Source organism: Chiloscyllium plagiosum, chromosome 6 (assembly GCF_004010195.1).
Source record: "Chiloscyllium plagiosum isolate BGI_BamShark_2017 chromosome 6, ASM401019v2, whole genome shotgun sequence".
In the NCBI taxonomy this organism is placed as follows: Eukaryota; Metazoa; Chordata; class Chondrichthyes; order Orectolobiformes; family Hemiscylliidae; genus Chiloscyllium; species Chiloscyllium plagiosum.
In genome coordinates, this window is record NC_057715.1 from 58,249,784 (window position 1) to 58,262,093 (window position 12,310).

At 42.0% G+C, this 12,310-nt stretch overlaps 1 protein-coding gene across 4 annotated transcripts in view; it reads right to left on the reverse strand.

Moving 5' to 3' along the window:
• Positions 1-8,565, reverse strand: part of LOC122550614 (ankyrin repeat domain-containing protein 42-like) — a 42,610-nt gene extending 34,045 nt beyond the window's left edge. For 3 of the 4 annotated variants that reach the window (XM_043691635.1, XM_043691634.1, XM_043691637.1), the window contains exons 1-2: positions 8,467-8,565; positions 5,473-5,633 (exon numbers count right to left, since the gene is read on the reverse strand). In XM_043691635.1, coding sequence (XP_043547570.1) covers positions 5,473-5,633; positions 8,467-8,494 — 189 coding nt within the window. In that variant the 5' untranslated portion in view covers positions 8,495-8,565. Of the gene's footprint in view, positions 1-5,472; positions 5,634-7,888; positions 7,970-8,466 lie in introns of those variants that run through there. The other variant, XM_043691636.1, reaches the window with a different exon arrangement.
• Positions 8,566-12,310: the final 3,745 nt, after the last annotated feature.

Genomic DNA, 12,310 nt, shown 5'->3' on the forward strand with positions numbered 1-12,310 from the left:
TATGTACAAAAAAAATAACACTATCAAAACTAAAAAAAGGCAGTACAACAAAGCCATAACACAGCACTATTATTAATGAACAATCCACCTTTCTACCAGAACATATCTACTTAACTTAAACTAAACTCTAAACATATTAAATAAATACTAATTTAAATTAAATTATATCTCACTACTTTATTCTATCTCACTCATCACACCTCCACTGAGGCTCCCATCTCTGGTATCCCTCCCATCTATAGTAGCCATATTCTTTTTCCCCCCGTCTCCTCCTCACGGGGACCCACAGGCACCCATACTGATTCCCATGGCTATACCATGGCTCTAATTAATATTGCTGATAAGTCAGAGTCAATACAATTTGAAAGGGCAGCCATGTCTTGTAAAACTGCTCCATTTTGTGGTGCACCATATTTGCGAGGTAGTCTTGGGGAGATGCTCCATCACCAGCCTACGCCACCCCTTAAGATCTGGTGGATTTTCTGACATCCAATTCACTAGAATGTTCTTCCTCGCAGAATGGGTAAAAATGTTACACAATCTCTTCATGTGTTCCCAGAGAGAGGGCAAATTTGGCAACCCCAAAAGAAGAAATACCGGATTCACGTTAATTTCAATCCCCGGAATGTCCGTTAACTTCCTTACTATAGCACTCTCTAGATTTTACATGACCAGTAGCAGTGTGAGAGAGTGCCTAGACTAATGTTACATTTGGAAAACCCTGATGACGTTCCTCTCTTGAACTTAGCTAGCCTCTCTAGTGCCATATAAGCCCTGTGTAATATCTTCCATTGCATGGCCTGTACTCTGTTACATACTGAAAATTTTCTTATATTTCCCCATATGTCTTCCCATACCTCCAATGAAATATCCTCTCCTAACTCTCAATTCCTCGATCTACAGAGTCCTTCCACGTCCCCCAGGGCACGACCTTTCTGTAAATGATATAAAGTGCTCCTATACACCGGAGTACTCTTTTCTCCACATCTGATTTGGAATACTGGACCAGGAGCGTGGTCTTCCTCTGTATATAGTTCCTTATCTGAAAGTATCAGAAAAGGTCCCTGAAAGACAATCCATATTTCTGACTTAACTGACTAAATGACATTAGGACGTCTCCCTCGAATAAATCTCCCAGACAGGAGATTCCCTTATTCTCCCATGCCTTAAAGCCGGAGTCCGTTGCCCCTAGTTTAAATACTTGGGATCCCACCAAAAGGGTAAATGGTGAGAGCTTAGACTAATTGCCCTCATCTTGCTGTAATATCCTCCAGGCTCTCACCGTATTTAAAATAATTGGGCTCTTACATTGCTGGGTCACGGATTTCATCTTATCCATAAATAATAAATTAGTTAAAGGACATCTCGACTGCAAAGCTTCAATATCAAGCCAAATCGACTCCGAATTTGCCCGTAACCCAGTTTCCATCATATGTTAACAGGGCACTTATTTGGTATTTCTTCAAATCCGGAAGATCCACCCCTCCCTTACCTTGCGAAAGCTACAAATTAGTGAATTTCATTAGAGGGTGCCTGTGGCACCAAATAAAGGACCCTAGCCAACCACTGAGCCTCCATAACACTTGTCTGGTAACAACAATGGGAGCATTCTCATGGGGTACAGCAGGTGGGGAAGAACATTCATCTTAATCAGGGCTATTTGGTCCAACCATGATAACGGTAACCCCTGCCACCACTGCAAATCCTATTTTATCCTCTCTAGTAGTTGTACATAGTTAGCTTTATACAGGTGGTGGAAGGAAGAAGTAATAAAAATTCCCAAGTACAAAAAACCTTTTGACAACCATCTAAATGGGAACTGCATTCCATCCTTCAGATTAGGCACCTGCACTAATCTCCCTACTGGCATGGTTTCCGATTTTGTAAAATTGATCCTGTAACCCGAGAAACTACTATATGAATTAATTGTTTGCATCAGTCGAGGAACAGACTTCTCCGGATTGGCCAAAATCAAAAGGATGTTGTCAGCATATAGGGTGATATTATGCTCCCCCATGCCCACCCTTGGCACTACTATTTCAGGAGCCCTCCTAATAGCTTCGGCTAATGGCTCAATCACCAAGGTAAATAACAGCAGTGATTAAGGACGCCCTGAACTCTCTTCTAATATACTCAACAAATTTGCTGTCTCCTAACAAAATGGATCCATGCACCAGTGACGTGCATCCATTCCACTACCCTTGATTTTAACATCTAGATACACTGGTGCATGATCTGAAACAGCTATATTCCCAATTTTGCACGCCAATGTTCTGTCCAAACTATCAGCCGGCATAAAAAACATGTCAATTCACATATGGCACTTGTGTGGGTTGGAGTAGAATGTAAAGTCCCTTCCATTAGGGTGGAGGTACCTCCACATATCCACTAGTCCCAACTCTTCACACATGTCCACCAACTGCTTAGACTGCGCGTACCTGCCAGGCCTTTTGGCACCCTGTCAACCTCTGGGTCTATTAGGTAATTAAAATCCCCTCTTATAGTCATACAGCACACCCCAAGATTCATTAATTTAGCCACTGCATCAATTAGAAATTTAAGAGGATGCACCAGGTGACAATATATATTCAAGACGCCATACTCTTCTCCATGTACTAGGGCTTTAAGAATGATAAACCGTACATGTTCATCCTTAATCTGCTCCGTTACCTGGAAAGGGAGGTTCCTTCTTACAAGTATAGCTACTCCTCTACTCTTAGAGCTGAAGGTGGAGAAAAATACCGTCATAACATCCCTGCTGCAGTTTCAGATGCTCCTCTTCAGTTAGATGCGTCTCCTGCAACAGGGCAATGTCCACTCTTTCCTTCCTAAGGCTTGATAACATCTTCTTATTTCTTTTAATAGGAGAATGGCTTCCTTTTATATTCCAGGTGCACCACCTGAGCAAATCACTAGCCATGGTCATCCAGGGCAGCCCGTGGTTTCCCAAGAGGAGGGAGCTTATCTGAGGTGTGATAAGCTACAGAGACATTAACTCTATGAGATCTAAAACCTATTCCTCTAAAAACTACTACAACTAAAAAAACCCACTACATTTAACTGAAATGAATACCCAAATAACCCCCAATTCGCTCGAGGTCTACCCCTTGCCTGTAGGGGGTACCCCTCCCAATCCTTACTACCATCTTAACTCAATCTAGCTCAGGCCGTGCCTTAGCCCCAAATGAAGAAAATCTGTTATTTACATTCTAAAAAGCTAACAATGGATGCCCATTGCCCGACCTCCACTCATCTTAACCACAGATACAGCCACCCCAATACAAAATCAAAAGGACAGCAGTTAAAAAAAAAGGAGCCTTAGATAATACCCAACCGACCGATATGTAAAAATAATTCCAATTTTACAACAGAGCTGTACATATAAAACCAATAACCACAAAAAGAAAGGGGGAGAGAGAGGTTAAAAAAGGGGCAATAAAAAAACTCATACTATTGTCCACAATGATGCCCCCTCCTCTCCCACTCCGACTCAGGTCTTTCAATTCAAAGACTTCACAAAGTCCTTCGCCTTTTCTGCGGAGTCAAAGTTATATATCGTCCCCTCAAGGTTGATAAAAACTCGGCCAGGTACCTCAAGGAATATTGAATGTTCAGGTCCCTTAATTCTTTCTTGACTTCATCAAATGTCCTTCTCTTCTTAATTAGGGCTCCTGAAAAGTCCTGAAAAAATATTATCGTTCAGCCTTTGTGCTTTAAAGCTTGTGAATTCCTTCCCAGTCTTCTTGCTGTTTCAACTATTAATTGTTTTTCTTTCTCATGCAGGAGCTGCACTAGGACCGTGCAGGGGCGCAGGTCCGGGCTGCAATCCGTTGGGCCCCCTCCACGTTTAAGAAGAGCTTATGCCCGTAACATCGATTCTCCTGCTCCTTGGATGCTGCCTGACCTGCTGTGAGGTCCGGGCTGCAATCCGTTGGGCCCCCTCCACGTTTAAGAAGAGATTATGCCCGTAACATCGATTCTCCTGCTCCTTTGATGCTGCCTGACCTGCTGTGCTTTTCCAGCAACACATTTTTCAGCTCTGATCTCCAGCATCTGCAGTCCTCACTTTCCTCTCCACGTTTACCAGGCCCGACTCCAACTCCAGCCCCAGGAACTTTGGGAGCCACCCCTGCAAGAAGCCAACGAGGTCCTCGCCTTCCTGAAGACCCACTATCCATAAGTTTTTCCTTCTATTTTTATTTTCCAGGTTGCAACTTGATCCTGAAGGACCCAAACCTGGTCTTCCAACGTTCGGATCTTTCCTCCTGAGACCTCCGCCACGGTCTCTGATGCCGCGGTCCTCTCCTCCACTGCCTCCATTCTTCGTTCCTGCAGCTGGATTTCCTGCTAATGCTTTTTCAGCATGGCAGATAGTGGCTCAACTGCTGCTTGAATCTTGGCAAACTCCAAGATTAAATGCTGTTGTCCAGTTAGATCCAAAGGGGCTGCCCCGGGAGTTTGAGCACTGGCTGCAGGCACCCTGGATGCAGTAGGGGAGTGTACAGCAGACCCCTTTAGGTCCGTTTCCTTTATTCAATTTCATCCTGGCCTTAAAGCTTTCATACACAATTTCAGCAGCTCCAAATGATCAGCAGGTTTAAATTAATACTTTTTTCTCCCGGGGGGGGGTAAAGGTCCACCTTGCCTGGGGATATGGCACAGAGCCCAGCACAGCAGACCACTCAGACTGCCACCATCTTGGATCTCTGATGTAGTTTTTTAAAGCAGCACATTCTAGAATTGACCAAGAGTAGGTATATTATATTTGGTCATGTGACAGGATTAGTTAATGATCTTAGAGTAAAGGTAGGTCTAAGTAGCAGCAATTCTAATATGGACTGAAGAGTAGGTCTAAGATTGGATTTTAAACATAAATAACTATATGTGCACGACAGCTGAGCTGAAGTGAACTAGCATGCAAGTTGAGGAGATAAATCATTGTGAAAGCATCAGTAGACTTTTAAAGGGATATTTCATTGTACTTAGAATAAGTGCATTTCCACAATTAAGAAAAATTCCAAGTGGAGGATCCGCCATCTGTGGTTAAGCGAAGAAATCAAGGAACATATGAAACTTAAGGAAAAAGTATCTAATTACACAAAGCTAAGTGGCAGGTTAGATGACTGGTCAGATTATAAGTAACTGGAGAGAATGGCCCAAACATTAATTAGGACAAAAAAATTAGAGCATGACAGGAAATGTGAAAACAGATAGCAAATTGCAGGGAGGTAGATCATGGCTGGTTTAACTGTGGGACCGGGAAAGCAATCCTGCTCCTCCTGGCTGAGAAGCAACTATGTCAGAACACTGATCCACTCAATCCAACAACTCATTTCTCTTTAGCTGTCATTACTGACACTGGAAAACTCAACTGATAGCTGTTACATCCAATTCACTGACAAAATTTGGGGTGTACAATCTGCTGAAATTATCTAGATGCACTTATTTTAACAGACAGAAATAGTTCTTCACCTCTAAGCTGTCTGAGTGCACCGCCCATTGCAATGGAGTGAATTTGTGAATGGGATCAACTTCATTAATGCTGGCTCCATTTTTTACCATCAGCTCGAGCTCCTTCACATCACCGGCTTTCACTGCATCATGAATACTGGCAAAAGACTTCTTCCTTGTAGCTGTCAAACAAAAAACAATTTCAAACAATAAATGCACAAATTATTGGCAATTAACCAACTGACTGAAGGTGGTGGCTCCATAAATATGTCCACCCTCAATGATGTGGGAGCCCAGCACATCAGTGCAAAGGACAAGGCTGAAGCATTTGCAATCATTTTCAGTCCCAAGTCCCAAGTGACTGATCCATCTCTGTTTTCTGAAGTCCCCATCATTATAGATACCTGTCTTCAACGGATTTGATTCATTCAATGTGATGTCAAAAATCAGCAGAAATCATTGAATTTGCAAAGACTATTAGCCCTAACACCCTTCTGCAGTTTAGATGATGATGATGTGGAGGTAGCCTGGGATAGAATGTACATTTAAACATGGGTATCTACACAACAATGTGGAAAATTGCCCAGGTTCCTCTTATGCATAAAACATCGGACAATTCTAACTTGACACATAACCACCCAAACTCCCCAGTCTACTTTTGATCATCAAACGGATGGCGGTACCAAAAGCACAAGTTGGGAGTGTGTTCAAACATCTCCACCTCCCTGGATGAATGCAGCTCCAATGGGCGGCATGGTGGCTCAGTGGTTAGCACTGTTGCCTCGCAGCGGTGGGGACCTGGGTTCAATTCCTGTTGTCTGGACTTTGTATATTCTCCCCGTGTTTGTATGGGTTTCCTCCGTTGTTCCAGTTTCCTCCCACAGTCCAAAGATATGCAGGTGAATTGGTGTGAATTGGTCATGCTAAATTGCCCATAGTGTTCAGGAATGTGTAGGCCAGGTACATTAATCTGGGGTAAATGTAGAGTAATAGGGTAGGGGAATGGGTCTGGGTGGGTTAATTTTCAGAAGGTCAGTGTGGACTTGTTGGATCAAACGGCCTGTTTTCCCACTGTAGGGATTCTATGAATGTTCAAGACGTTTGACAACATGCAGTTACAAAGCCGTCTGCTTCATTGCCATCTCAACCCCCACCTTTGAAAAGTCACTCCTTCCACCACAAATATGATACACACCAGTAACTCATCAAGGCTCTTCAACAACACTTTCAAACCTGTGGCATCGAGAAATTAAAAGGACAAGGGCAGCAGACACATTGGAACACTCTCACTTGCAAGTTTCCCGTGAAGTCATGCACCATCTATAATCACCGTTTCTTCCCAGTCACTAGGTCAAAATCCTAGATTCTCTTGCTAATAGCACAATAAGAGTATCTACATTATATGGACTGCAGCAATTCAAGGACATGGCACACCACAATTTCAATTAGGAATAGGTAATAATAGCCAGCAATAGCTCTATCCCATTAAATGTTTTTTTAAAAAATCATAATAGCACTTTAATCCCATTGGGCATCTTAGCATTTATGCTTTGCTCAAGTAGTACTCATCAGTTGTGCCAAGTGAAATAATTTGGAAGTTCTCATTGAGTGGGAACAGCTTTACGGATGTCTGATGCAGTCAGTCACCCAGGATTCTGTGGTTGGATAGCTTTGTGATCAAAAGTCAGCAAAAGAGCCATGGTGTTAGGCAGGCTTTCTGCAAGCAGTGAAATGAGAGTGGAGTGCAGCCACGTCTTAAACAATGCATAGTGGGGTGAGCAGCATGGAGAGTAGCGGGAAGATAACCTGATGGATACACAGTTAGCAAGGCTAGTGCTGGCTGGCAGGCGATTCAACCTTGTCCAAGAGAAAATGGTTTTTATTTGCCTTTAAGTATAATACTTTAAGTATTACATTCTTAAAATCAAAGAAAAAAAACTGTTCTGAAAAAGAACTATTAAAACACTTTTTATGTGTAGCACATCCTTGTTACGGGTTTTAAACAGCATTATAACTTAATTCAGGAGACTATGAAGTGCAAGTCTAAAGATAATGACCAGATACTGCAAAGTTGGATGAAGCTGGTTAACTCATTTATGGGTTGCACATACACTACGAACCAAATGGCCTCTTTCTGTAATTATACTGCAGTTGTATAAACACTACTGAAAGATAACATGGAATTCAGACTCACAGCAGAAAAGTCAGTCTGAAACAAAATCATTAGTTATAGCTGGTAACTAAATTTTAAACAAAAATACCTAGTTAACATTATGTATAAAAAGGTCTGCATTCAATACAAAGCTAGATTTTTGTATTTTTTTTCAAAAAAGAATTAGGAGCAGAAGGCCAGAGTTCAAGTTCCACCTGCTCCAGAGATGTGTAATAGCATCTCTGAACAGGTCGACTGGAAAATATCTATTTAAGAAAAATCTACCTTCTCTCGGCAAGTACTTATGATCCCGCGTCCATCATTCTCTGAGGGAAGAGAGTGCCAAAGACTGAAGACAAATTTAACAATTCCTACAGGAAGGCAAGCGGACAATCTTGCTTGTGTTCGCTACCTGCTCATTCCCCATTCCAAATTCGGTTGCTAGGGAGGAAGTTACACTCGTAATTTCTAGTTTTTTTTATAGATATTTTTATTGAAAATTTAACATATTTTTACAAGTTTACAAATTTTAAAACCCAAGTAAAAACCCCATTGATATACAATTAAATCTTAAATAAATAATAACCAAAATTTATCGAACAGAAAAAAGAGATCCTAGAAAAAAACTCAACTAATTACTAATCTAACCTACAACTAACCAGAATGTTCTAGGTATTATCTAAATGTACGTTTATTTCTGAAACTTTTTTCGTTTTTTTTTCACCAGAAGACAATTGTAATGTTTCAGATCTCACTCCATTCATGGCAAATGCCAACCCTTGAACATTTTTTCATATTACCGCTCACACAGGGTTCCTCTAAAGATCCCTTCTTTGCCCTCACACTCCAAATCATTGTATTACCTAGGACGGCTGCAGAGATCGCAGGCATAGCTGCAGCTTGCTCCTAGTTCAATGAAACCGGATTAAATGTTCACTAACAACCTCCCAACGCGGCGTAAGGTGACGACTTCATTAGCAACAGGAATAAACTTCCGGTGTCACTTGAATTGAAGATAAGAAGTTGCTTTCATTTCCGGAATGTCGAGGAACAAAATATTAGGAGATATATTGATGGGAAATGTAACTAAGGGAGAAGGTGGTTTAGGATAAAGCAGAGAATGGAACACAGGCAGACAATGTGAATGAAAGCAAATATCGTGAGGTTGTGGAGCTAATAAATAGAGGAACCTTCGGAATCATGTAGGAAAAGGAGTTGCATTATTTTAAATTGGCGGCATTATAGGTCTGCAAGAATATAAGGAATGAATTGACAGGGTTTTGTGCATTGTAGAATGTGGACTGCAGAATGTTGGATGAAGTGAAGCTTGAAACATGGGGAGCGTTTAGGATCTGTTCGCATTTCTTTGGATGACACCGTGGAAGTTCAGCATATGGTGAAGGGTGGTCAGGTTACAAATCGTGGGTGGCGGGGGGTAGAGAGGTGTCTTTCCCCGAACTGACCTAGCTGTGATTTAATAAAAATCAAGCGTTGGCAGTCGACTGAACTGGAAAAAATGTTGGTAAAGAATGCTGTGGGAGGTTAAAGATTGTAAGAAGAGCTGAGGGGTGAAGTGCACACTATCTTCCATGGAAGATTAGAATTATATTTTATTGTCACTTGAGCTAAAGTACAAGGATACAAGAGTACGGTGAAAGTTTACAAAGTCGCCATTCTCTGCGCCGTCTTGGGTATAAAGGTATCCCCTGTGCAAAATCTTAGGTACAGAGTAGAAAAGAAAGAAATAAAGTTACAAGTTCAACATTAAAGCCCTTCTTAGGCGCTTAGCCAGGCTGGCCTCGCAATCCCCACAATGGCTGAATCACTCCCGCGCAGATGCTGCGAGACCTCCAGCTGCCTATGCACACCATCCCTTCAGACAGCCTGCACTTACCACTGCCTCAGGCTGCTTGCTCACACCATCCCTTCAGACTGCCTGCACTTACCACTGCCTCAGGCTGCTTGCTCACACCATCCCTTCAGACTGCCTGCACGTACCACTGCCTCAGGCTGTCTGCTTTTGCCACCACCTCCAGCTGCCTGTTCTCACCGCCGCTGGGTGACCTCTCTCTCTGCCATGCTGGCTCAATCTCCATGCTGCACAAACAAGCTCTCCAGTGAAGGTAAATAGATTAAAGTAAGTACAAAAGAGCAGTGAATGAAGATTTTTAAAAATAAAGTAAAAGCAGATCACACTGTGCTGCTACTCTCTCTGAGATACTATTTGTGAGTTGGAGGGTCAGTTTCAGTTCAGTAAAATGTCTTTTATCACATGGTTTGATGCTAAACTATGAATTTGCACTTAGGAACAGGCTGATGAAGAAGAAACAAAGTCTTGAACTGTCTTCAGGCTGAGCCTTCAAAGTAAAACTTTTTATTATAGATTATACTTAATACATGATGATTGTCACAACCCATGTGTGAAAGTGTACTGATGCCCAAACCCAATTACTCAAAGTTTCCCAGTTTAGATGAATGATCGACTAAGATAAACAGAAAACACTGAATAGGTTACTCCACTTACCAAAACAACTATTTATTACAAAGAAATCAGTTCCAACCCAGGAAAATAAAACTAATTATCTGCTAACCTAAGCTCTGTCCCTTTCTTAAACTCCTAGACACTTGCAGACAGTCAAAAGAAGAAAGAAACAAACAGACATAGATTTCATGCGTGGAGGGAAATATACTGGGCAAACACTCCTAAATTGTATCTGTCTGCAGAATATGGTTAGGAGTTCATTTTGCTTCTTGCAAGTTCTTGTTATTTCCAGAAACTTTCAATTTGATTTTGATTTGATTTATTATTGTCACATGTACCTGGGAAAAGTGAAAAAAATTGTTTTGCATGCAGTTAGATTATATTATACAAAGTGATCTACAGTATTTGAACAGACCAAACAATACAACGTTATGGCTGCGGAGGAGCAAGATCAACATTAAATTTAAATTTGGGAGGTCCACTCAGAACTCTAATAACATCAGGAAAGATGCTGATCTTGAATCTGTTGATATGTGTGTCTAAGTTTTTGTATCTTCTGCCTGACAGAGGAGTTTGGAAGAGGTTGTAACTGGGGTGAGAGGTATCTTTGATTATGTTGGCTGCCTTCCTAAGACAGCAAGAAGTACAGATGGAGTGAAAGGATAGAAGGTTGGCTTGCGTGATGGTCTGGGCTGTATTCACAACTTTCCTTAGTTTCTTACAGTCCTGGGCAGAACAGTTGCTGTACCAAGCCATGATTCATTGAATAAAATGCTTTCTGGGATGAATCTATAAAAATTGGTTAGAGTCTTTATGAACATAACAAATTTCCTTAGCCTCCTGAGGAAGTAGAGGGATTATTGTGCTTTCTTGACCAGAGCACCAACATGCGTGGACCAGGACAGATTGTTGGTGAACACCACTCCCAGAAACTTGTTGCCGTTGACCATCTCCACCTCAGCATCGTTATTGTAGAGGGGGTCGTTGAAGTCAATGACCAGCTCTTTTGTTTCGCTGATGTTCAGGGAGAGATTGTTATCTTTACACCATGCCACCAATCACTCTATCTCTGTCCTATACTCTGTCTCATTCAGATCCTATCAGTTCTTTGCTGAAGACACCGGGTGGCTGACACATTACCTGTTCAATCTCTCAGTCACTGATTAGAGAAAACAACCTACAGCAACTAGTGGGAGAAAATAGCCAGCTGTCTTTCTATTTTTGGTTATTTTCTGCAGAGAGGCTGAGGGATTCTATCTCTTACAGCTTGGAGATGTTCTGCCTCACATACAATATGTTCACCTGTCCAGGAGCCAAACAGAGTTATTGTCATCTAAATGATCATTGCCCTCCACAACCGTGGGTTCTAGGCAAAGCTTGCTCTGCAAACACACCCATGGTGTCATGATGTCAAGAACATCTTGCCCACTCTCTATCTAATTCTTCTATAAGATCATAGAATCCCTACAATTTGGAAGCAGGCCAGTCTGTCCTTTGAGTCCACACCAACCCTCCGTACAGCATCCTATCCAGACCTGCCCCCCAACCTTATCCCTGTAACCCTGTATTTCCCATGGTCAATCCACCTAACCTGCACATCTTTGGGCTGTGGAAGGAAACTGGAGTACCCAGAGGAAACTCACTCAGACTCTGGGAGAATGTGCAAGCTCCACACAGACAGTCCCCAAGGCTGGAATCAAACATGGGTGCCTGATGCTGTGAGGCAGTAGTGCTAATCACTGAGCCCATGCTACCCCTCATTCTTTGCACTTTATTTGCCCCTCATTCTTCTAAACATATTGAGTATTGTCCTGACTGATTCAGTGTCTCTTCAAACATTAGTTCTGCCATCCCAGGAATAAATCTGGTAAACCTTTGTGGAATCCCCCATAAACCGGAACAACCTTGCTCAGGGAAGGAGACCTAAAGGACATCCTTTTACATAATACCTTTATACATAATACAAAATACTTGGTCTCAGCAAGGTTCTGTACAATTACAGCAAGACATCCTTGCTCCTGTGATGAAATCCTTTCAACAGTCCGATGCTTGCTTCTTTCCTGCTTGTTGCACCTGTGTGCTTACTTTCAGCAACTGGGGTATAAGGATGCTTAGGTCTCATTATAGCTCCCCCTTTCCGACCCTATTGTCGTTCAAATAATAATCTGCCTTCCTGTTTTTGCTACCAAAGTGGATAATCTCACACTTACTCACATTATACTTTA